The 27,520-nt window shown below is 39.8% G+C and overlaps 1 protein-coding gene across 1 annotated transcript; it reads right to left on the bottom strand.

The window, feature by feature from the left end:
• Nucleotides 1-17,357: 17,357 nt before the first annotated feature.
• PUS7L (pseudouridylate synthase 7 homolog (S. cerevisiae)-like) lies at nucleotides 17,358-27,517 on the bottom strand (the record flags this gene model as incomplete). Its single annotated transcript, XM_009710147.1, has 8 exons — nucleotides 17,358-17,747; nucleotides 18,378-18,431; nucleotides 19,039-19,316; nucleotides 20,802-20,883; nucleotides 22,485-22,583; nucleotides 24,227-24,422; nucleotides 26,149-26,308; nucleotides 26,986-27,517. Coding segments are annotated over 8 exons (1,725 nt in total), but the record flags the coding sequence as incomplete, so codon positions are not given.
• Between the last annotated feature and the right edge of the window lie 3 nt (nucleotides 27,518-27,520).

Genomic DNA, 27,520 nt, shown 5'->3' with positions numbered 1-27,520 from the left:
TTCCTGCTGTAGGTTGAAGAACTGGAAGAAGACAGAGCACCCTCCCATGTGGGAGGCCGGGAAGAGAAAAGCAATCATAGGTACGATGCAGGCAAATACCTGCAGCAGGAGTTAAGGGCACACTTTGGCATCTGAGGCTGATCACGGTCCCAGGAGTTTGCCCTTATCCTCTAAGTTACAGAAAAAAAGATTTTGCAAATTAGAGATATTGATTAAGGACAACCCCATAGTCTCCCAAAAGACATCACACATGATCTGAAGATCCTATGCTATAGGAATATATAAATATTCTGAAAATTCATTATCTTCTTTCATACATTCTGGTGAGGAAGGCAATTGTGTGCTTTCACAGTAGATAAAAAGCTACTTTCTGAAGGCATAAACCCATCTCCTTTCAGCGTTCTTAATCCATTCACATTTACAGACCAAGGATTTGAGGACAATAAAAAGAAATAAGAATGGGACAAACACAGTGTAGGGTTACTATACGTAAACAGATACAGAAGGATCATTATATTTAATCAACTTTCTGAAGTTTGTGACAGAGGAAATTCATACAAAGGGAGGATTCTGGAGAGGAAAAAACGGTCCAAGTCCACAGTGACTTCAAGATTACTGACATGAGAGCAAAACCAAGGCCTAAGCCAAGAGCAATCCTCCGGATTAGAGATTAAGGCCAAGCAGAACTTTCTGCCCCAGTGCAGACGTCGGTCTTTGAAACATTCCCAACCAAGACATTGTGACTTAGCAAAATGGAGTTCCACCTTACCCCCTCCTTGCAGATCAAGTTGGGCTCCACCTAAACCAACGTGACACATTAGGTGAAAGGGAGCAACGTGTTCCTCTGCTCCAGCATCAGAATACAGCAAAGGCAGTGCAAGAGGCTGAACTTGGAATTAATGACAAGGGTCAAAGGAGATGGAGTTGTAATGGTGGAGTCCATATAGCATCTGAGCTACCAAAATGGGTAGTTTTCGTGAGGTCTAAAAGATACAAAAAAATATATTAATCTTTGACATCATGAGGGTAAACTGACTGAAACTCTCTCCAGCTCTCTGCAGAATTTGAATGCATTTTCCCAGTTTCTGATTCAGAAATCCCTTTTCTTCACGGCTGCCTGCAATATTTGCTTATGATCTCTGCCATCTGATACTTTTAATCTTTCTGAGATTTCCATGGTTCTCTCTAAAAGAATTCTATTTTTATTCTATTTTCCATTCTATTTCTGCTGGAGTAGTTTGCGTGTGCAAATCTTTCAGCAGTTTTTACAGGCTTGTTCTTTCGTATCCGTAATTAAAACCAAAACTCTTCCAAGACATTGCTCCATAAGTAGGTCACTTTCCACGTGTACCTCGTAGCACTGTGGGTGGCTGTTGGAAGTACATGGTTGCTTTACCTCGCTATCTAGAAATCTCATTCCATGTCCTCAGCAGCAGTGTAATATCCTGATATCACTTTATCATTTCAGCAACATCAGTCCTCTGCTACGTACTCCTACAATGTGTTTTTCCTGCAATTTCTGGTTTCAACATCTTCTCTACGAACCTTTGTACTGTAAATTGCACAAGCTCAGATGCAAATGTAGCCTTTCAGAGCCAGAGCCTAGAATTCAAATTCAGACATAGGAGGACGTACTCATCTTTGTTGTGCCCAAGTTCTCAGACTGCTGGGGTCATACTCATTTCCTTGATGGACGCTAGGTTGTGAGGACTTCTTATCAGTTTCTCTAATGTAGTGCCCTGATAATGGATCCAGTGGGCTGAAACCAAAGCCAACGGCTGACTTTAGCTACAAAGCAAGACCTTATCAGCTACCTACTGCAAGACTGGCAGGAAGACAGTGTCAAAAGAGCTGCTGTTGAAGCATGTCTTTGATTTGGGCTTAGCCCAGGCTCAAAGTGTGCTGATGCTTTGGCAGGGTGCCCTGGCAGCCTGGTATTAGCTGACTGCCAGGCACTGGAAGCCCACTGCTTTACTTAAAAATAATAATTTCTCCAATAATGTAGCACCATTGTCATTGTCATAAAAATAAGGAGGTTTCTGTGCTAGGAAAAAAAATCCTAATATGCCATCCCTATTATCTCCTTTTAAGTTTACATGGGAATAGAGCTTGCTAGCCTTTAACCTACGCCTACTCCCTCCACATAATAATGGGTTCACATTAAGTAAATGCCAAAGAAAACGGACTTCTAACATCTTTGTAACCAGATGATGATTTATTTTTTATTCCTAAGTTTACTTCCTAAGTTTTCTTTTGCATTATTTTGTCTCTTTTTAATCCTCTTGGATGATAAATTAGTCCGTTCCCATCATTGAGGCTAACCAAGTCATCAAACCAGTGACCTGTCCTTATTCCGATAGTTCCCATCCTCTTGCTTATTTTCCCACAGTAACCATAAGATAATAAATTTTGATTGTAAGTAAATAATCCCTGACTGAAATCCACAAGCAATCTTTTTAGCAGGTATCCTGTCTTTCAGAGGAATATCTTGTCATTAAACTACAGAACTGTGCTCACTCTTGCTGCCATCTATTACTACAATGAATCACGAATCCTTTATTGGCAGAGTGGTGCTGCGTGACAAAGAGATGTGGAGGACAGACCCACCCCAGGATAACGAGGACATGGGAGATCCGGGATTGAACGCCCTCAAGTCGAGGAGGACAATTACGCCATGCCCTTTGTTTGTCTTCTCCAATTGCGTTTTTAAAGAAAGGAATGGCCGATCCACAAGTTTTGAAGAAACCATGTAGGCACCTGATGGCAGAAGTTACACGGAGTACAGACAATAAATTCCAGCCCAGCACGTGTCACTTTACAGCCCCCAATCAGGTACCAAAGTACCGAAGGACATGGATCTTCGAAATACCGCTAACTTGTGACCTCATTTTGAGATCCTCGGTTCTCCTCAGGCAGTGCATAAGGTGCCCCGAGGGCTCGCTCCGGCACATGGGCTCCGTGCTGAGGGCCACATCTCTTTTAGTGTTAGATATTCCTAGGCGAACGTCACATTGGATATGTTAGCTATGAAGCCAGACCTTAATTTTTTAGATTTGCTCTAGTTTAATCACATAGATGTTTCTTTTATTGAAACACATTCAAATGTAAGAATAGTCATGTTGTGCAGTCCAGCACTGCTCATTGTCATCTGTATTGCTTTTAATAATTAAAAAATGGAAAATAGTCTCTATTATCAAATTAATGCAAGGCTATCTATCACATAAGAAATACTTTGCATTAACAAACTAATTTGTCAAGCACCAGTCAAGTCTGTTCCTTATCTTCTGAGCCACGTATATTAAGATACCATTAAGCTCACCATATCATCCACTTTTGAATCAGTGCCTTGCTCAGTTGGCCACCAGTTCTTGCTCAGTTGGCTCAGTTCTCCTCCCAAAAGTCGCAGTGCTGTCTGCAGACCTAACTGCATACGAACCAGAGAACTGACTAAAATAATCATTGACTGTCAGGCTGGTATGCAATATTTTGTCTGTCTTTCCTGTCCTTTTTTTTTTCTTTTCACTGGTGTCTACCGTTATTTTGACTTTCCTCTTCGAAATGACCGCCTTATGCAAACCAGAGTCTGCGGTTTGAGCTCTTCTTAGCACTGAATGGGCCGAGGTTTCATGTTAATTCTATATCCCGTTTTTCCTCGGTGTGAAGAGAACAGGCTGTCCATTACCTCCAAAACATGAGAAGGAAACACAGGCACTGAAAGATTAAATGCTGGGCGCTGAGAGTTATTTAGGAGAGCTGCCAAAGGTCACAGCAGTAATGCCTGGGAACCTGCATCGGCTAAGTCCCGGCCCAAAGCCTTCAGTGCGGTTCATCCTTTCTGTTCCTTACAGAAGAGGACAGGTTTCAAAGGAGGCGACGCCAGGGCAACCTGACACCCTGCTGCAGGCTGGGGTTTAACCTGGTGTCACCCTTCCTGCGGTTCAACCGCTTGAAATGATTCCTTTCTGGGTATTTCAGAAAATCCCTTTGAATGAAAGGTGCCACAGCCCCCAGAAATAAGATACCCGTGCTATTGCTGATTTAAATGAAAATCACTGTGCTGTCAGTGTGTATAGTTAGCTGGTTTATTACTTTGAGTTTTGGCCTTCCCTTTCCATTTGTATGAATATCTTTGATCTCAGTTAATACCTTCATTTGGAGGTTTAGACAGCTGTAGTGTAAATACAAGGGATGGCATTGTTTTCATAATGATGGGGGTTTCCTCACCTGCTGTTTCATTTTATCTCATAATTCAGTTAAATCAGGTGTTCTTATTTTCTTGAATCACCTTCTGCTTGACAAAGCCACAATTTGGATCAAAAGAGCAAGGGCAGAGTATTTTCACCTTCAGAATTCTGCATTTAGCCCAAATTGCTCCTGTCAGTCACTTTCATTCAATTATCTCTCATAATTAAATGCTCATCTAAACAGATGCTGCAGGCGGCTACAAAATTACTGACCAATGGAAAAATACAGAAAATTCAGAGTATTTGTTTGAATTTATGCCCAAATTGGCAGCACACAAAAGTCACCACCTTATGACTGCATGTTTCTTTGTCTGAGATAATGGCTATATACATTCAGACAAATTAAACTGTGACCTGCGGGCCACATCATAGCAGTCAGCTCCATCACCTTCTGTGAACAAATGTGACACTCACGCTGATGTCACTGATGATTAGATCAGGTTCTCAGAATATCTCTAAACAACAAATGGTTGTTCAATCAAAATAAATTACTCCTTTGGGGCTACTTCTGAAAAGACATCGTATATGCAAAAGAGTTGTAGTATCCAGTTGCCTCAGGATCTGTTTTGTTCGTTTAAGGCTGTGTGACTATCAACGCCAGCAATCTGGTACAGAAGAAGTTGCATCAGAGATGTTAAAGTCAAGCATGCAGAGTTAGAAAATGCCACTAAATGCCATCATGACAGTGTGTTAGGAAATAACTTTAATAATATTGTTATATACTGTGTTTCCATGGGTCTGCAGTCTCACCCGAGGGACAGAATAGCCCTAAACAGCAGCCAGGCAGCTATGGAAAATGTCCTTGGACATTCAGCATGCAGCGCATAGCTCGAGGCTCCGTGCAAGTGTTCAAACCCTGCCCTGAAGAGATTTATTGATTTTCTCATGGGCATTTAGTTATATTATAATGCCATCTGTGCCTCACCACCAACAAACAATTTTTCTCAAAAACTTCAGAAAATGAAAGAATCATTTATCTCCAGATGGGGGAGCAGAAATTATAGGACACACTCTTCGTTGAATTTAGGTGCCAAACCCAATCCTTACAGTTGAATTTTCACGAAAAGGAAAGCCAATGTATCATTACTTTCAATTTCCGTTCATGGCTCAGCGCTTTGCAGAGCAGATCCTATGGTCTCAAAAAAGCTTTCCTTAAAAGCAAGGACACATTTGTGAAAAATCTGTGGGTAAATGCCTTGACAGATATTACACAGGAATTCTGTGCTGGAGGCAAGGACAGAATCTAGTCCCACAACGCTCAGCTGCTGCAATTCCACATTTTACAATTCCGTATTCAACTGCCTGAAACAAAAGACCATTTTTCCTTTCTCTATAAACCCCTCCATCATAAGTACAGATCACAAGACAAAGCCTCTTTCACTACACAATTCTTAGTCTTCCTCAGAACTCTATCCATCCTTCACATTTTCCTGTGGGAAAAATAATTAATAAAGGGTTGTGTAATAACAGAGACACAGAAGAAGACTGAATTGAGGTTGCACAGCGAATCTTAGTTTCGGTATTTCTCTTCTTGCTACCACAATGTTCTTTTGATGCACTTTCTAGCCAGTCATTTCCTAGGCTTTTAAGAAAAGCATGCACAGACCCCCAAAATTCTTTAATGTGGAATTGCAAATTATGTCTACACATAACCTCCCTACATACCCAGCAAGGTTAAGAGCAGGCTCCAGGCTGGGAAAGCCCCGCCGGGTCTGCCCACATTATTGACTGTGGGCTCTGTTGGAGCTTGGCTGAGAAAATTAAAACTCCTCAGAAAAAGCTGGCCTCAGGGTGTCTGCTAGTGGATGGGGCAGTAAGTGTGCTTGGCTCAGAATATTTCTGACCCCCATGAACGGGGTAAAAGAGAGCTTAGCTCCACTCTGAAACACCCAGAACATCCAAACCTTCTCCTTTGGGAGGTCTCTCCGCCCAGCGTTAAGTGAGGCTTCCAGGCAGTCCTGATTTGCAGAGGCAGTTCTGAAATATCAGGAACACCTCAGCTTTCACAGGAAAGTATTCACGATTCTGTCTTGAATTTCTCTGTACTCCTCCCAGGTTTTTGCCCTGGACAACTTACCCTTTATCTTTTGAATTATAACATATCTAAGGCCCTGGGAAATAGTCTTTTGCTCATTTCCTGCTAATCTCAATACTAAAATGTACCACAATAATCTAGTAAATTCTAGCAAACTCTATTTAATCCATCGTGCATGCTAACTGATACAAAGGAAACATCTACGGAATTAAGTTGTATGATGCGCTAATTGTGAACCCCACAAAGCAGCATATTCATTTCAGAGTCTATTAATACAGATTTGTATTTATTTTTAACTCTATGTAACTGTTTTAAAATAGGTAACTAAGCCATAAAAAGGGAAAAACTGCAGTAAATCATGCCCGTATTCTGATTGCTATTCAGTACTGTCATGCAAATTGTTACACTCCAGTGGAAGAATAATCCGTATGTAGTTGAGATAAGCAGCTCCACATGAACGTGGGGATCCAACGCAGAGATCTTGCCATGAAGAGCCAGCAAAGAGCCCTGGAAAAGCCCTTCCGCCTCAGATGTTCTGGGGAACCAGGAATGGGGCAGAGAGAGTCTCTGAAGTGTGCGTGTGTGTCTGTATGTGCAGTCTCCACTGGAATCTGATTCATATGATTTGTATCAATCTGATGTTCTAGCAATAAGGAATGCATATCAAATTATTTTATAGCAAGCATGTGTCCATGTGCTTTTTAAAACACAGAACACGGGGAATGTGACAGCACTATTTTCACAGTTTCTCCTCCATACACGTGTCTCTGGAAAGCAGCAATTCTTTTGACTGAACACCTTGTTTCAGTGCACTTCGTGCCTACGTGGGTCTCTCTTGTAACCTTTGTGGTTAGACTCTGTGGCACGTAAAATCAAATCACACACATACTTTGGGTGAATTTGTCTGTCTGGCTCTGATTTTACCTCAGCATTCCTACACAGCCACACGATGGTCTTTCATCAAGAACCTCAACACAATATGCTGTTTTATTCCTTACTCGCTCATTAAAAATATGACAGGCTGGAAATCTCCTGTTTAATGCCTAAAAGCAGTTTAAATCCTAGAATCAAATTTCTTGTGATGTTTTTACTTCGGATGGACAATTATGCTGATAATAAACTGAATTACGAAATGTTTCACCTGCACAATTTGTCTGTCTGAAAACAGGAATGTTAGAAGACACAGCAAATTGTCCGTATATTACAATGGAGAACATAAAAGGGGCTAGTAAATACCAGCTGAAGTTCTGACAGTAGAAACGCTAATCGGTTCTTTTCATGTAACCTTTCTCAGCATTATAACACTGGAAGAAAATGATGTTAAAAGTAAAGATTGCATGTGACGAAAGAAAGATCTTTGATATAATATTTTTACAATTATTTCCTGATGTTAGCTTAAGAGACCACAGCATGAAACGTAGTTGTCCCACACAGTAAGGGATTTACCTTCCACATCTGCATTGCTTTAATATACGGGGCAGGAGGGAGACGTTTTCAAGGATGAAAAGTTTTCACATTCACCCCATTCTCATTTTTCAATTCATTAGAATATTTTATATTCTGAATAGAGTGCCACTTTTTACTGCATTTTAGGACCAGCACTTCATCTGTTTGCTCAACTAAGCCTTAAAAGCACTAAAGACAAACCTGTCCTTTGAAGATGACAAATCACTTCACAGTTCCTGAACAGAATCAGCATGAAAAAGGTCCTCAGAGAGCGAGTACCAGCTGTAGGCCAGCTGCTGTGCCAAGGCCAATATACCAGCCTTCTGCAAGCTTATTTTTCTTCTGTTTGCTAAGGTCTTTGTTGTGTAAATTCAAGCAGGACAAGCTCTGGGCGCTGCTGGGTCTCCCCTTGCTCTGTCTGACACCCTCGAGCCCATACTGGAGAGCTCTCAAGGGTTGAAAGGCTGAGCTCAGTAAGAAAATGAGGCAGTGACTTTCTGAACCTATGCCCCTACTGTGAAACTGAACCTCCGTCCTGCGGTTTGACTTTACACAGCTCTTTCCATACCAGCGAGATGGGAAAGAAATACCAACACAGCTACGCAAAGCCAACCGGCAGTCCCCAGGGCAGGGGAAGGCAGGGATGGACGCAGAAGCAGCGTGGCAAGTCCTCTGACGGGAATGGTTGACATTAAAAGGTCACATTTGCAGCTTAGTAGGGCACGAGTTGTGTGCTGCTCCTATGATGAAGACGCTTCTCAGCATGCAAGAGAGAGGAAAGGCTTTAAATGGAAGGTGAAATGAAGAAGTCAGGGTTAAATAAAAGAGTAAAATACCACAAAAATGCATGATGTGGAGAGAAGAGGGAAGGCTGTGATATAAAGTTTTTCTCCTATTTACTGATTAAAAAGTACAAAAAAGCAGCTATAAATTAACAGCAAGACAGAACCTTTGGATCCTTTTGAAAACAAGTGGCATAACATAAAACCTTAGAGTCCATTTGAAGCTGGGAATACTATAATCACATTGGAGCTGCACTTGCAGTGAGATAGACCAAAACCATGCTTTTTCTCCATTAGATTGTCTTTTACTTTAAACTGCCCTTCCTCCAGTGTGTTCCTCGACAGCCCCCGCCCCACCGCACTATATATTCCCTGCAGTATCTCCGTTGGCTCCTGTCAGTCAAGCTGACAAGGATCTGACCCCAGGTCCTGATCACAGCCAGTCGCTCCCGTGCCCACGTGAGCGCACTTCCAGGCTCGCACAGTCCCTCACCCTTCTGTGCCACAGTTGCAAAACTCTCTGATCTCGTTTTGGAAAAGGGGTAAATGCTTCCATAAATTGCAAGGCAGCATCAGATCAGGCCCAAGTATATTTTTCTAAGTACTGTTGATTTCATTACTCCACCCTACCCCGGCTTTTAACAGAACTGCTGTTTCACAAACCGGTTTCCTTCTTTAAGCAAAGGCAATAGTGGGTCCGTACAAGTCACACTCTGAACTGACATACGTATACCGAGAAATACTGAGTTAAATGGGGCTATGTCAACGTACACAAGTACATCTAATTGTTTCTCTCTTACTGTCTTTTTCCTCCCATATTATTCACTCCCCAATATAATGCTCGTACAAGCGCTGCTTCCTCCTCAGACCACCTCTCTCTCCATTCCTGCCTTTCCCAACGCCACTCCACAGAGTATCAATCTTGTAACCCCTTTTGATACAGCAGTCATCCCAGTCTCCAAAATCAACCTCTTCTTCACACTTCTCTTAAACCAGTTGTTGAAAGCATCCACCCCAAAAGTTTCTTTTTCATCTAGAAAATGATCTTATGCTGTTTTACACACTTCCCCAGCTTGGCTGCGAGAGGCTGTCTGAGTAAAAGAGAGGTGGAGGACTCTTAATCTTTAAGAGAGCTTTTTAATTTGATGGAGTATATTGGTTTTTTCATCTTGGGAAAAGCAAACAGATGAGAGTTCATTTATAGTAACATTATAACATATATCATATGCTATTCTGGGAGAATAACTGATGAGCTGCTTGAGGCATTGCTAAAACGCCCAAATGGGCGTTTATGTTAAAATGTTGGGAAACAGAAAACTACTCTTTGCTTTGGACGTGCTGGTAGGAGATAAGCACTATCTGTATCAGGTGTCTAGCCAAGAATTAGGGCTTACGGGCAGTGTGAGATTGTGAACTCTGCCCTGTAGTTTTCCAAGATTTTTTTGAGTAACACAGTTTAATAATTTGTCAGCCATTTAGCTAACAAGCATTATTTGCAAGGTGCAAAAGAAAGTGGCTTTACAAAGGAAGTATTGGGATTAATTATATGGTCTGGTTGCAGTGTGTATCATATAAATGATGCATACTGCCACCAGAGTTTTCTGAGGGAGAAGATTTTTGAGTGAGAGGTTCTGTCAGGTGGCCATGCCAGGGCCAGAGCCCATCCCACTGCCCCAGGCACGAGCAGAGCAGCCAGGGGCATTGGTGCAGCCTCAGCCCCGGGCACCCAGCATTTCCCTGGGGATGGCCACGGGCAGGGTGGGGACAGTCCTGGCACAGGGAGGGTCAGGGCCAGTCAGGGCTGTGGGTGCCCTCAGGGCCTGGAGAGATTCAGCACTGAATCGAAAGCACATTCTGATTCCTAATTCCTAGCAGAAGGGCTCCCTGCCTCCTTCTTGAAACTCCTTTCGCAACTGAAAAATCATACCTTTTAAGCTGCCTTGGTGGGATGGTTGTCAGCTGGGCCGTCTGTCCCAGAGAAGATGCTGGATGAGGTGCCCAGAAATGCTTGGCCTTACGCAGCACCTGGTGTATCCACCAGCAGGTTAGGGTGGAGGTAGGTATCGCCTTCCCCGTCATTTTAACCTGCGCTGAGGAAGGAAGGGGGGGTGTGCATTGGTCCGGGGGCAATTCCACGTGTTTTGAATGTTCTATTGGATTTTTCGGTATAAACTTAGGATTAAAAGAAATGCATCCTTAGGTGATATAGTTAAGCCCAAACTTATAGCCCAAACTTTGAAAACTGACGTGTTGATTTAGGTGCTTAACTTCATTTTCTAAGAGACGTTGCCTCTAAGGCTTGCGTTCTTAGCAGTGGTTAGGTATTAACGACATTCCCAAATGTTCTGCCTAGCATATGCAAATCCTTGAGGAGTCTGAATTTCTTCACTAGCTCATTTCTGCTGTTGGGCACGTAGGAACTGAACTAAATATTTCCTTGTTCTCCCATCCCAAACCTCTGATGCTCAGAAGCGAGATTCTCATTAGGGACAAGCTTTCCCACATCTCTCCACTAGGACCTGAACCACTGAGCACAGGCATGCAGCTGTGTCACTCTCCTGTTGCAGAATAATCTGCTGGCCACGCCACACACATTCAAAGTCTTTTCCACCTGAATTGGAACTTGATCTTTGTGAAAGTCTTTTCCACCTGAATTGGAACTTGACCTTTTGTCTCCCATATTCAAATTTCAAGAAAGTCTTTCTCTTACTTTCAGTCAAAAATGTCATACTTTGACACTACTTTCATTAACAGTTACTTTCACAGGCTATAACGGTGGTTAACAGGCTATGATGAAATACGGATTCAAATTTCTGCTTTGAACTGAGCATAGTACAGATCCAAACCAAGATCTTTCAAAACCCATGAGCATTTTAATGAGGCTAAAAAATACTCTAAGCTGGCTTGCCTTCTTCAGTGCATTTCTCATATTTTCAACTCAATTTCAGATTACTGGTAACAACAATATGCATTTTCTGCAGTTATTCTATGATACAGTAGATAGCTAAGCTATTTAATTATATAGCTGTAAATTATATGCTGTATAAAGGGGATGAAAAAATGAAAAGAGGTACAAGCCTATAAGGCAGAGCACTGTCATGTCACCAAGCACCTTTAAGCAGTCCCTGCATAAGCTGGAGGGCCCCGAATGCCATTCAGTGTGTACACTAAGGGGTGGAGCACGGTGGCGGCCGAGACTGATGATGATACCGAGTTACTCAAGGTAACAAAGATAAGGGTAGAGTGTGAAGGACTGCCGAAAATCCTTATGATGGCAATGACAGGGGAATACAACGGCAGATGAAATTTGGAGTGTAGACACATGCAAAGTGACTCACAGGCAAAACAAATCCCAACTTCACACAAAAAATAATGAGCTTTCATAAAATCATAGAATCATTTAGGTTGGAAAGGACCTTTAATATCATTGAGTCCAGCCATAAGTAGTCTATTTCACCTGACTTCAGGGTGAAATCACCACTTTGGCGTGGAATCTTGGGGTTACGATGCCTAGTTCCAAGAATACATTGCTTCAATGCTTGAGGAAGAAGGGTGTGCGCCAAAAAGGAAATCACTTATTAGGAGAGGTACAGGACAAAACAAACACCACTATGTCAGTGGAGACATCCACTGAAACATGGAACTGTGTGCAGTTCTAAATCCCTCATGTCCAAAAGGGTATACTAAAAACTGGGAAAAGCTCACAGAGGGACAAGTGTGACAAGTATGGAATAGCTTCCCTTCCGTAGGAGCAAGGACTGCATAGCTGCTCAGTTGTGGTAAACAACTGATTTAGAGGATACATACGGGAAGCAGATAAAGGGCTGGGTACCAAGAGGATGGACAGGGATGAAGTCTTTACTATCCCTTGTATTTAAATATAAGGGCCAAGGATCACCAAATGAAGTCAGGAGGAGACAGTTTAAACAAACCAAAAGGTGGATCTTCATACAACAGGTAGCAAACATGGAACTCTGGAAAGAGGTTGAACATATTCAAGGGAAGATGAGAAATACCTGGGAAAGAAATCCATTGAGAGTTATTAAATAGCAAAACCACTCAGGCTCAGGAAATCACCTGAACTGAAAATAGTTGGAGGATAAATATCATATATGCTTCCCTTGCTTTACTCGTTCCTACACGTCCACTTACAGGAACTGTTGCAGACAGGATAAGGTACAAGACTGAGCCTTGATCCAAACCATTGCAGTTTTAGAGTGCTAAATCCAAATCCAGTTTAATGCTATCTATTTGTTTCTATATAATATCAATGCAAAATCACTAAATTATTCCTGTTGTGCTTTCAGAAGTGAATGGTTTGGCCATGTATTATTACAGTTCTTTTTATCCAGAGTTCTGAAATCCAGCTTACGAGCTCAGCACAGATAAGAATGATTTCAGTAGAGGTATCAATAGAGATGTGTAGGTAAAAAAGTCCCAGGGCCTTTTGCTGGGGGTGGGAAAGGGTGTCCTGGGTTTTTAAGTGCAGGAACATTCTGGAAGACAGAGAGAATCAATTTTTTAAATCAGTCATTTCTAAAGCTAATTAAAACCCCTACTGTTCTAAGCAGGTAGGAAGGAGCATTTGTGTGTAAGCTGAAAACGCACTTCAACTGCTGTAAGATAAGATTCTGCCTTCTGCTAAGCAGAATGAAGTAACTTCAGATGGTGCAAACATCTGACTTCATTGATTCCGCCTTCCTCGCAAACACAACATTTGCAGACAATGTCTGCTTTTTGCTGTGACAGAAACAAATGAACATACTGGAGCACTGAAGTCCCTGTACTTACACAACACACAGTTCAGTGGTTTTACTTTGGGCTAAATGTTTCTTGTCTAGGCCTCACAACAGAACGCACCCATGTATAGGGTTTGAAGCTGTCCAAATGACCAACCTCTCGTTTGGATCCCTGTTCCTCCCTTTGGATGCGGTGTGTGCTTGGCGCGCAGCTAGAGCTCACTTTCTGGTCTCATTTGCTCTAAAAGGAATCGAGATCTGAACCAGCAGGCTGCAAGGCATGATTGCGGGCTGAAAGAAAGGGAAGTGTTAATACTTTCTCTGCTTGTTCCTGTGAGCTTTTATTATGGGCAGAGGTTCTGCCAGAGAAAGGAAAGGAGGTTTGTGCTCATCAGCTGGGTCTAAGAGGTCAAATCACCAGCTGACAGGCCTTGGCACTAAGAGAGGAGTTAATGGAGTTTTAATGAGTGAGCTGGGCCAATAATCACACATCTACCTGGCTTCTGAACTGCATTTACGATAGGAATGTAATTTTAAGCCATCTCATTCTGAAAGATCTGAAGATCTGGACATTCTCATCGAGGATAATACTAGTTGTCAAATTTATAATGAATTAAAAGTAACAGGATTTCACAGATTAAGAACATTTGCATTTTTCCCATTCAAATGCCCAATTATCTATCATCTGTGCTGAAAAAAATCAACTGGCCATCGAACTCAGAACCCCTTTTGTTAGAAACAGAATCAGAGACCTGTCTTCATTAGTATTAGCAAAGTGCTTTAAGACTTATCAGAAAAGGATGGTAGCAATAGAAGTGCTTAGTAAAATGAGAGATGACTAACACAGCAATCTTTTCCTTAAACTCAGATCACTGCACAATGATAATCTTCTAAATGCAGGGGCACAGATGTTTCGCTTATATAGATTATACTTGGGGAGCTGAGCGTTACACTCATACAAAACTCTCTGAATTCAACTGTTCATGTACACAATCCTGCAAAATAGCTGCTAGGATTAAGAGAATGAATGACAAATAAATGCCCACTGAAACAAGAAAGATGTTTACCATATAAACACTCTAATAGCTAACCTGACTTTTCCCTAGTAGAACATTTCTACTATAGGAATTTAACCCAATGGACACACATAATTAGCTCTTTCACCTTAAAGTTGCTGAAAGAATGATTTGCTTAAGAAGATTAGTCCTTTTAGTGCTCAATAGAAGTAGTGACAAATGAGCCTAAAATGATTATAGGGGAACTCTTTTAACACCATCTTCTGATCTTTTTTTTAAATAGCATGCCTTTCAGCCAAAAACCTTTTAATCTGACCTTTTGTGTTTTTCCAAGTCAAGGCTCAACTTTTAATACTTTCTGTATTCAAATCTTCTATGTGATGAGACGGTTTTCAAGGCTGTTTTGAGACACATGGAAGATGACCACAATAGTCTCTTTAAATAGAACTTCAGTGCTAATTTCTTCTGGTCACTGTAACTGCATGCAGCTTCCTGTCTGCACTGGAGCACTCTACCATGTCAGCGGTGACAGGACAACTCTTTTTGAGCTGTGCTGTACCAAAACAACTTGAGTTAAAAATAATTTTCCAGAAGAGGGGTATTTTTAAGGGCAGGTGGAAGACAGCAGAGGTGATGCTGAAAAGCAAAGACAGGAGCAAAGCTGTCTCAGATGGGTCGTGGCAGGGAAATGGATTTTTCAATCAGTTTGGCCGTATGCCGTAAACTTGAGGTGTAGAGTAAGCACTGTAATACAGCAAGCATTGTAAATCGCCTACAGTGGCTCTGCAGCTATTGTTTGCGTGACAGTCTGTTTTCCCATATAAAAGCTAAGGGTCAAATTTTGAATTACTTACACAGACTTAGAGAGTAATCCTCTTATTTAAGGCAGTGAATTATCTGGATCCTTCTTTGCTACACAGTTTTATACAAGCATCGAAATCAGCTGAACTATATTTCTATATTTTTTTCCTATTCCTATAACTCTATTTATCAGCCTCCTGAGATTTATCTTACTCAGCTGTTAGCAACAACTGAAAGACTGATGCCATAAACAAAATTCCATTTATGTTATTAATTCTCGCCCAGTACAAAGGAGCAGACTTTGCCATTTTAAGTCATACTGCCACCTACAGATTGAATAAACACCTGCAATAGCCTGCTCAGGATGACAGGGTGACCCTGCCTGGGAGAGGGCTCTGGTCTCTACTCCAACTGCCTCCACAAACCAGGGTTGCCTCAGCTCAGACCAGGTTGCTCAGAGCTTTATCCCACTGGGTCTTGGAAACCTCCGCAGATGGAGACTGCACAGCCTCCGGGCAGCCTCTTCCACTGCCTGCCTGTCCTCATGGGGTAGAAGTATTTCCTTTTAACCAATCTGAATCTCTCATTTCAATTTATGCTCACTGTCTCTTGTTCTCCCACATAGTGCACATAGTGCACCACTGTGAAGAACCCGGCTCCATCTTCTTGCTAACCTCCCCATAGGTACTGGGGAGCTGCTCTTGGTTCCCCACCAAGCCATCTCTTCTCCAGGTTGAAGAAGCCCAGGACGAAGAAGCCCAGGTCCTTCAGCCTCTCATCAAATGGCAAGTGCTCCAGTCCCTAAATAGCTTGGAGGCCTTTTGCTGGACTTGCTCCAGTTTTTTATGTCTGTCTTGTGCTGGGGATCAAAACTGGACGTAGAAGTTAAATGTGGTCCAACAAGTGTTGAAAAGTGAGACATAATTCCTTCCCTTGATCTACTGGCTGTGTCCCTGCCAGCACATCCCAGGAAGCTGCTGGTCATCCTTGCTGCCAAGGCAGATGCCCGCCAGGCCCCCAGGTCCATGCCCACAGAGCTGCTCCCCAGCCTGGGCTGCTGCAGGGGTGCTTCCTTCCCAGGGGTAGCACTTTGTGTTTGTCCTTCCCAAATGTCACAAGGCTCCTGTTGGCCCGTTCCTCCAGCACGTCTAGGTTGCCCTGAACGGCAGCCTGGTCCTCCAGAATATCCATTTGATCCCTTAATTTGGTGTCATCTGCAGATTCGATGAGGATGAACTCCATCCCCTTCTCCAGGTCACTGACAAAGACATTAAAGAGGCTGGGCCCCAGGAGAGACCGCAGTGGTACTCACTCCAGGTTGGGTATGACCCATTATCCACTACTCTCCCAGCCTCATCATCCAATCACTTTTTTATCCATCTGGTTGTCCACCCATCCAGACCATAATGCCCTAACTTGGTTTCACAAACACTGTGGGACAGTGTCAAACATCTTGCTAAAGGCAAGGTAAATGACATTTTGTGCTCTCCCTTTTTCCACAAATCCACTCATTTTATCACAGTTGACTGCTTTTTTTTTAATTAAGAAAAAAATATAAAAGTTTTTTTCCAGGGATGTTCCATTAACTTTTTTTTTGCTACCATAAGGCTTCATAGTAACAGGAATAGAGCCTGCATCCTGTAAACAATAAAACAGGGTTTTGATTTTATTATAAATGATTTTGCAGTTGTATTAATTACTCACCTCGTCTTGATGAGCTTACTTGGATAGGCACTAACAGCTATGCACTACTTAATCCTGGAATCCTTAGCATTAAGTTAAGTTGTGGGATTCATCGAATGTCTGATAAAGTATCAGATGACCTGTCACTGTTTACTCAGGACTTTTAACATTTGGTCCCTGAAGACAACAAAACCACAATATATTTGGTGAACCTCAGTACAGCAACTTTTCAGTTAGATACCTGTAGCCTGCAAACTTGTAACATTAATCCTTGAACAGCATTTAGTATAAACTGGTTTTTAAAAAATGATTATGACATAAAAGATACATCTGTTGGCAGCAAACATTTTTCCAGGACTTAACTTTGCAAGTCAGATGTCTATGCAAATACGAAATTCATGCTTGCAGCCCATGGTTTCTTTAAGTTCTGTTAGACCTGCCTGGCATAACACATAGTTTTACTCCAATGCATCCGAGGGTTTGCATTTAAGGTTTGGAATGTCTTTGGAACATTCCAGAGGATTTTGGTGGGGTTTTTTTCCTAATCAGTATGAATCCCAATCTATACATTTTTCATGTTCCTGTCTTGAACCTGTTATTCTCCCTTATTTTCTTGGCATTATACATAAAATATCACCATTGTATAATATTCTTGCAATCTTTCATTAACTTGAATCTTAAAAGTCACATTTCATTATTTCTCTCAGACAGACTGTTGCATAACATGAAGGATCAAGGTCAAATGATATATGAAGAGAGACTTTTGATTCATTCAGATGGTTGTCTTCAATTTCGATTCCTTTTTCACTACCTTCCAAAAAGTAAGACAGATTCTGAACATTTTTCAAAAGGGGTCTGTAGCATCCAGGTATATTCAGCTGTAATGGAGACACTCTGAATTTGCACATCTGCATCTCATCCTCAGAAAGCCTTTCGTGGTACCATTGCCCAACTTTATTACTGGGATACTTGATACTATGTCCCACCATTGGAAGAACCACCTTCAAAAAGAAAAACAAAACAACAAACATATTTGAAATAAAGCCCACCAATTCCCTTTTAAATAAATGTGGTTACAATTTAAAATTTGTCTAAATCTTGTGTTTTGGGGCCTGAAATAGTAAAACAGCAGCTTCGATGTAACTGGATGTAAGGCAGGTATCTTGGATGAAATTAAAGCAGAAAAAAATAATCAATGTATCAGGATTCCTAAAACAAACTAGAAATATACTAACATGAATTTCCTTGCTTGTTGGGAAAGATACAGCAATAAAGACATTAAGTTGCCTACGTAAGACTTCACAACTACGCACTCTGAACCTTCAAAAATTAGAACGTGAGCTGCTCAATTGTTTTTCCCAGTAGACTGAAAAAATTTTCCAAGTATTTACATTCAGCTTCAAGATAAATATTGCCATACTACAAATGACACTACTTATTTCCATTACAAAGTAAATATTCTTTCCTCCTGTTTGTTATGAAAGTGGAGATTAGTTCACATGTGTTTTCCTTAATGTGCATTCTGTCAAGGAAGAAGACTGCACCAGTTAACTTAATCACACTATTTTTAAAACAAAACATTTTAATCAAATAAAGAGATCAACAACCCGGAATTTTTCATACAGACTTACCTGGTTTATAGAGTATTTGTTAGCTGACTCTTCTGGAGCAGTGACTACATGAACCTGACAAGATATTTCAGAAGTTAAGAAAAAAACACCCTTTTTTAAAAATAAAACATACGCTTTATTTTAAGAAAGTAAGCGGAAGTGCGCTAAACATGCTTGGATTGTGTGGCTGCAACTTCAGAAGTTAAGAAAAAAACACCCTTTTTAAAAAATAAAACATACACTTTATTTTAAGAAAGTAAGCGAAAGTGCGCTAAACATGCTTGGATTGTGTAGCTGCAATGAGATGACCAGTTCAGACTGAGGCCACCTTTCACCACAGGCTTACATTCATCAATACATATAACGGAAAGGCCCGCTCTATGGATCTGGAGAGCAAGACTCAAGACCTTCACTGACTGATACCTTAGGCACACCTAGAGTCCACTTGGGAGGTCTTCCCCAGACAGCTAACGGCTGCTAATATACATCTAGCTTATATGCCTATTTATGGTAAATCAAAAAAAGCTACATCACTCTTTTCACCTTTGTCACCAATATTAAATATTTTAATGAATGAACCAAAATAAAAGCAATAGAATATGTCTGAGTATGTATACAAGCGCACTAAGGTGGTTTTGTTGTTTTGTTTTTTTTTTACAAGAACTATTTTGTGAAGACTCACCTTGTCATTCAGGGAAACTCTTTCATCATTTTCTTCTGAGAAGACAAGATCACCCTCGACAACTTTTGAACCATAAATCTTCAGCCTGTATGATGCTGCTTCATTCCAAATTTTACTGCAATAAGCATGGACATAGAATATGCGCATGGAATGAGGAATATTGAGCCATCCTTTGGTACAACCTTCATGATTTACACCATAGCGATTTAAAGCTCGTAGCAACATCTTCTCTCTCACTTTAAATTCTGGCAGCATCACGAGTGCGCCCTTTGCATCTTCTGATATAAACAAAAATAACCATATGAGTAATCCTTGATTTTTGAAATGTTACCTGTCAGGAAAAAATGCACTTAAGAAAATGAAATAATCAGGTAGGGAAAAATGGTGTCAGTCTAATCTCTTCATGCTGACTTTTAGGTTATTATTCCCTTTCCTTCAATGTGTCATGTTAGACAAATTTCATCCTATATGCCTACCAATGCAGTCCTATGAATTCCATTCTATTTCACACAGTATAAACTAAACTAACTGTCATTCAGTTATTCAGTCTAGTTTGCATTATTGCTTTTTTTTAAACTTACCTCATCACTCCAAAGGTTTTTTTAGATCAGGTAACTGAAAGTAAAAACCAAGCTATAAAAGAACATTAAACCTCTACTTGACGTCATTTGAGAACATGTGATTTCACAGGGGGTAAAAAACATGTCTTTATTTTAAAGGTACAAATTGCATTGGCCACTGGGAAGTCTGAGCCTCAACCAAGATGAAAATACATTTAATTAGATTTGTACCACATTATACAAATGTTGTATATTTGAAATTTTACGGTTTACGTAGTTTCTCATTACAGGCGATTACCTGACAAAGCCTTTTGTGTAGCCTTTTACCTTTTACTTTTTGCTTTCAGGAAAAGGCAAGCAGCTGTTTTCAGTGTCCACATCAACGTCTTTCCATGCATCATACAGCAATGTACTGCACAGAATGATTCATCTTATCTTTTTTGTGAAATGAAACATATCTGCGTCTCTTGAAACTATATATCATAGCTGTTCTGTCAATCTACAGTGATAAGCAGGCTAATAGATGTGGGATATTTGAAAAGAAAAAATACGTTTGAAGTCAAGAGCAGCTCCAAATTTTTAGCTTTGGAGAGAAAGTTGAATGATAAAAACAATAAATATGACAGAGCATTTTACTCAGCACACTTCTGCCTTTGACATATTTTGTTGATTTTAGTTCAAGACAGAAAGAAGGTAGATCACAGGAAAGCATGGAAGAGATACATAATTAAAAGAGATGTCAAAACAAAGCCCAAAGGTGCAAATAACAAGAGCCAAGATTGTTACAGAAATCTCAGAAAATTAGATGCCCACATGTGTTAAGTGCTGAGTATGAGTTGGGTGCCTCATTCCTGTATACTTCCTTTACTAGGAAAGAGAAGTTTCTATTTTAAAAGCAGACAGATGGAAGGAGGCTAAAACTGCTTTGCTAAAATTACCTTAAGTCTTTTCCAGCATTATGCTATACAGTGTTTGATTCTATACTGTCTTGCACCTGAAGTACATTAGTTTTCCACTATTTTGCACATTTAGGGCCTCACCCTCATCTAATTTTTAACTGTGCAACACTACTGAGTTCTGTGGAGTAAGTTGTAAGTGGCATAAAGCAGCAGCAAAATAAAAAGTATCTCTTTGTGCGGCAACACCTTATTCCCTCACAATACTGACCCTGAATAAATAAATAGACAATTTAACTGGACATACCAGTTTGAAGAAAGTATCTTTTTGCGTTGTTTACAGGGTCATCAGTATCTTCAGGTGTGAAGAATAACTTCACAGCTTTCACCTTTAAAGAACAACATTAATACTTTTTTTTTTTTTTTTTGCATTTAAATATAAAACTATTTGTCAATTTGTCCTGGTTTGGCTGTGACACGACAGCGTCACAACTGAACAGACAATCGCGCATCCAATTCTGTGTTACCATATTCTGCAAGCTCTCAAAATTCTAGCAGTTCTCTAAGGTCAAAGTCAAATTCTCCCTTTCACAGAAGATGCCATGAACAGCAAACCCATGTGGTGGTGTTCCTTCTCAGATTTAAGAAAGGTTTCAGTCACACAGAAGACCCAAGACAGCTTTCAAAGCTCCATGAGAAATCGGTCACTCTTCTTGAACAGCCGGTTAGAACTCCTCCACTGTGTAATGCCATCATGCTACCCTGAACAGGAAGGTTCCTTCTTTCCCTCCTGCATGTTTCATGCGAAATTTAGACGGCATACTTTCCACAGTCTCACACAGAGGGATAACAATCTTTTTTTTTTCTTGTACTGAACTGTATTAGGTTAGATGACACTCTGACAGGGAAAACACTACACTAACCTCTGCTACTTCCAGTACCAGTGGAGCCACACAATTTGCTAGCACTTATACCAACCTGTGACATCTGGTTCCTGTCCTTCTCTGTACTGGACTGTGCAAGCACATACTGGCACATTTTTAATATAAATAGTAGTTCCTACAGGTTTTAAATTAAAAAGTAACTGAGTTAAGACTAGAAATTTAAATCATTACTCTTCAGGGACCTGGTACCAACTGCTAGCATACCAGAATTCAAAATGTCAGATACATCAACAGTAACTATTATGGGCTGCCCTCAAATCTTGATTCTTCTTGTATTTGGAGGATAACTTTTCCTGACTTTTCTCAGAATCAAAACAAGATTAGAAGAAAAGGATACTCAAGTATTCATTTGCCTTTGTAGTGTCTGATTCTGTTTTAGACCTGTGCCAAGTACTACACCATATACATTGAAAGTATATGACTCCTATCTTATGAATTATTACTTAAGCAATAAGCTCTCCTTAGCTTACATGGGAGCAATCGCTCAAAACTAAAAATTTGGGAAAGTAGCCAAGGAATAATGGAAAGCAGCAATCTCTTCTACATAGCAGATAAATTACTGTGGTATCGAAAAAGCAAATCCTTTCATATGATCCTATGTAGTATTTTGTGCCAGTTTTAAGAAGTATATAGACCCCCCGCAGGATAAAGAGGCTACAAGTTAGGAGGCAATCGGGACCATGAATAAACATTGTGTAAAGATTGCTTCATTTTAGTGCTCAAACCTGGTATGGAATGCTGAGACGCTTTAGTGCCAAGCAGCATGATGACCACCACAATCACATACCAGTCATAGACAGAAAAATCATTTCCTGAACTATTTAGAGCTGTACCTGCTGTTTAAAAAAGATTTTTTGTTTCCATATGAAGATCTTCATGCTTATGTTGTTGTCAAAACTGATCTGGCAATTACTTCCAGCACACACATATGGGTTTATCTCACAAATGCAATTGTTCACTGGGAAGGTCAACTCCAGCGCTAGACGTTACAACAGTAATGTGAAATTAACTTGACAATAACTACTTAAATTACAAAATGAAAATACCATTTTTTCATTCAGTAAAGCCAATCCTATTTGATCTGTCTGAACATTTTGTCCTTGTCCAAATCGCTGAGGTCCATAGTAATTTACAAAACCTTTTGTCTAGAATGATAAAGAATAAATATGTTAAAAAGCATGAAAGTACCAGGTACAATTAGTAAGACTAAGCGTACAAAACACATACATCTACATTTACATCCAAAATGCATACAAACTGTTTTTTTAATCAGAAGTAATATGTAACAAAATCGTAAGTCATGATTCATTACAATATGCTAGCACCTAAATTAGAAACATCTAAAAAGACAACCAAGTTCTATCACTGTCTTCACTTTCATAAAAAAAATAAGTAAAAGAAACAAAATTATTTCTATATAGTTAATTATTACAAATACAACTACAGGTCAAGTCAGTGATAGAGCTTTTTATACGCACCAAATTATGAAATCTCTACTCAAGCAAATGTGGCAGAGCACAGGTAATGAACAGTAACCACTCTTGGACATGACAGCATTTGTATTATTATTACAATAGTAAAGAACAAGAGTGAGCACTTCTGCTAATTGAGATTTTAAATCTCTTGATGAGTTCTAGGTCACACGTGGGCAGTAAAATCACAGCCATGTGACCCAACGAGAACATGCTTTTCTAGAAAATTAAAAGTACGCATGGAGTAGACAAGCAAAAAACATACGGTATTTGTTTTGGAAATAGTTATTCAGTTCAAATTATATAACCTTGCTTTGGACATTCATAGGTCCCTTATACGATTTTATTTTCATGAAAGATGAAAAAATCTGTATTTTGGATTAACACGCATGCTGTTTCTGTCATTTATCATCTGACCAGTAAACTAAATCTAATAAAGCAAGACACACAATCACAGGAATTTGTGTTCATTTTCCAAACAGCACAACAAAAAAAAAGTCAGATGGAGCAGAGAGAGAGAGAAAAGCATTAAAGTACCAGCCGAATGTTTTTTTCAATAATAAAAACAATTTCCAAAATACATGTAATGTATTTTGCTTTTGCACACTGTCATTCAAGTCTTTACTCCTGGATTAATCTTCTTAAAGTAATCTGTATTATGGTTATTACTTAGAAAGACAGGGCAAGAAAATTACTGCTGTACAAAACACCTGAAGTTTTTCATTTCCATGATTTGCTTTCACTTTTCTCAGAGGTTTAAGAATGACTGATGATGGGGTTTTCTTCAGGGACTAAGCATAACAGCAGTCAAAATCCACTGAATTTCAGGGGATCTTCTTTCTCTGCTGTGGACATTCCCCATGTATTTATGCCATGAAGGTTTTTCACCCAAGCCAACCATGCATGTTCCTCACATAACCAAAAAAGGCAATCAGTTGACATGCGTTAACTATATTCTTTCACCCTGTCAACTGCCACAGTGAAACGCATCATTTCGGTTGGCCTTAGATCTGTGCAGCAATAGCTCACATACCCATACTCATTTGCTACCAAATTCCCATCTGTCTTGCTGCACCACTCTGGGCCTGCAGGCTGCAACACCGAATGAATTCACTTACAATCCCTCCTTGGAAAGCAGCTTTACTCCCGATTCCTTAAGTAATGCAGGAAAGACATAAAATAGCAAAAAGCATCAAAACTGGGAAATACTACCATTACTGTGCTATTCCAAACATTTTCTTTAAAAGCTTTTTTTTTTTTTTAACAGCACAGAATTAAAACTCTGCTCATTATTGACAACCATGAGGCTCTTTTACCTCAACACTTTCCATTGCTTCAGATATTCTCTCTTTCAAATCTGCAGAAGAGTCATGACTGTGGTGTTTGAGATCTCTCACAACTATATCAAAATGATTGCCCTTCAGCTGACCAAGTCCAAGGTGCTTGCATGCTGAATGTATGTTGTGTATTCTCATGCCCTTTTTTTCCATTGTGCTTCCAATTTCTTTCAACCTGCATAAATAATTGGGAGAAATTATGAACCATCCTCTACTAAAGCTATCTAACTTCTAACAAATGTCTTCTTCACTTTTGCACTAGAATTAAAAACACTTAAAAAAATAAAAAGGGATTTAAAACAGGTTATTATGAGAAAACCAAATCAAATGCACAGACAGAAGTCTTAAAATTTAGTTATAGTCCAGAAATACTTTTAAAATGTTTGCTTCATTGGCACTTATGTTCTGTAGCTCAACAGATACTGGAATGAAGAAATTCACTGAACTTTCTCAAGGCAACTGCACTGAATTTTGTATTTTTTATTGAAAAACAAGGAATTTACTCTTCAGTCCTAAAAATCTGCTTTTCATTAAAAAACAAAAAAAAAAGGAAAAGAAAAAGAAAAAGTAATGTGCTCTAGCAGACTCCAAAACACAACTGCTCTTTCTTGGTCGGCCTTAACAAAAACAAACTCAGCGCACTGATTCTCTGGGTATGCTTGCACATGCTTGTAATTGGAAACACAGCTGACAGTTCAAGCATTTGCCCTTTAAAGTATCCACTCAATCTCTTTGTTCTTATGTGTAAGTAATAGCCATTCAAATCAAAGGAAACTTTCCGCCTAAGAGCTTACATACTAAGCAATATTTTAATACCTTTATAAATTATTTCTTTATAAAATTTATTTATTTTCCCTGTTATGCTAGTGGCTTGGAAGCATTTATCTATATTGCTTAATCATTTAAACATTAATGCAAAGTTTTGCTAATTATCTCTTGAACAACTGGCCTTACAGCCCAGATCGTAGTGGAATTTTACTACTGATATATATTTCTGTTAGCAATAAATCCTAGAAACATAAATTCTGCTTTCCTTTATTTGTAAAGTGTACTTTGTTGCTAAGGCCAAAACCCACTAGAAAGTTAAAGCTGAAGAAGAAATGTGTTATGGTTTGACTCCCGCAATTTTTTGCTGTTACTATGGCAGAACTTCACATTTATTTTTTTTACCCACTGAATCGGCTACAGAGAGTAACAAAAATGAGGAATGGAAAGGCACATCTTGTATTATTGACACGTTATTCAGAATGTATTTTCTGCCCTCAGGTTTGGTGATACTTTCTTTACTTAGCCTCAGGTTTCTAAACTGGACAATGCAATAGAAGTTGATACTTAACACTCAAAGACAGCATCCATCCAAAGTATATTTGTAATGATTTACTTTAGTTTTGTAGCTGTATAAAGCTTTTAAGTTGCTGTCTGTGGACAACAAGACAATACCTTGATAGTACGTGGAAATCTGTTGCATCACATAGTATAGACTTCTTGGTTCCAGCTAGTGGAAGATATTTAAGAAATTGTAAAGTGGATCCTGTGAGCACGAATTGGAAGGATACTGTCCCAGACGATACAGTATATTTGTATTATGAACAATAGAGAGAAAGGCAAGACTTTTGTGTAAATTCCAACACTGGAGGACTTCAGCACTAAGCTGTTAATTCCCTAAAGCCACAAAATATTAAAGCCAATTCCACTGTGCTCTAATACAGGAGAAGGGAAGACACATCAATAAGAACATTTCAGAAGATTGCACCATGTTGATACTTCTTAACATATACCTGTGCTCTAATACAGGAGAAGGGAAGACAGATCAATAAGAACATTTCAGAAGATTGCACAATGTTGATACTTCTTAACATATAAAAATACGTGCTAAACTGAATGCACCCAGTTGTAAGTACCTCTCAGGAGTCACCTTCTTCACAACCATAGGTTGGTAAGTAATAGCCTTCTTATCTTTGATGCCAGTGTAACTGAAGTCTGAAGGAAGAACACCAAGTTCAGCAGCCAAGAAGCCGATTGCTTCTAGCGTTTCTAGATTTTCTTTCTGAAGAGTGAAAGCTGAAACAATCACATCAGAATTATTAGGAATTTGCACTTCTAAATCATTCAGGAGTTCTGCCATAACAGATGGGCAGGTTCCTCCCTTCAAACTATAGTAGCACGGAAACTGCAAAGAAACAGTCCTCCCTCCCCACAAAACTGAAGGAAATGGAACTTTTTCAGTATTGAAAGACACAGTACACAAAACTCTTAGAACAATCAGAAACCCCTGCTGCCTTTAAAAATCGTACCTGATAAAATGCAACACAATTCAACGAACACGTATTGACTTATTGCTAGAAACGTTCTCTATATCAGAAACGAACTGCTTTAAGGACTGAGATCATAAATCAAATTTGGCCTTACTAACTCATCTAACATCTAGATGCATCTTCCAAAATCCCCCAGTTACTTTGAAGGGAAAGCTAGCACGCGTGGAATAACACAGCATTAGTGCTACAACCAAAAGAACTGTAACCGTTATCACTGATCAGTTTCTGTAAAATCACTGCTGTAACTTGATTCATCCATCTCATTCTCCAGTGATGTAACGACACTGCATTAAAGATGATTTATTTCGGCATTAACAATGGGTCAACGAGGCCTAGATATCATATATAAAAATGATTCCGAGTTTCAGTCTTACTAAAGAACACCATAATACCTGACACTTTCACCAGAAATGTAATATTTACCTGTATAAAGATCTTGTTTTTCCTGGAAATCACCAGCCGACCTTTTCCTGGACCAACTTTTTTCTCGAAATCGTACCATTATCGACATATTTGGCTGATCATTGACATCTGTCACAGTAAAAGACTTTGTTTCTAAAAGTTTTCCAAATTTTCTATTGATAAAGTGGTGAATTACTTTTCTGTGCTCTTTGTTCCCATCAGGCTCAAAAGAAAACGTAGAATTTTCTAGCTTTGCATCTAAAAATTTAAAGAAATCGCTTGTTTCCTTTTCAGTCACTAGCTGACAAAGCTCTCTGTAATCCGCATTTCCTTTTACAATCATTTCACTGTCTCTCGTAACAGTGACCAGAAAGGGGAATTTCTGCCTCACAGCGCTGTGTAAATCAGCTCGATTTTTCTTGTCCAGTACAGGTCCCAGAGAGAACTCCCTAGCGCCAGGGTCGGCACCATTTTCCAAGCCCCACGCATCCTTCAGATCACGAGCAAATTTATTCAGCAGCTCACTCACGGGTTTGCCTAGTAAGGAATCCAATAT

This window comes from Cariama cristata, unplaced genomic scaffold (genome assembly GCF_000690535.1).
Source record: "Cariama cristata isolate BGI_N322 unplaced genomic scaffold, ASM69053v1 scaffold1091, whole genome shotgun sequence".
In the NCBI taxonomy this organism is placed as follows: Eukaryota; Metazoa; Chordata; class Aves; order Cariamiformes; family Cariamidae; genus Cariama; species Cariama cristata.
This window is presented reverse-complemented; position numbering and strand designations above follow the sequence as displayed.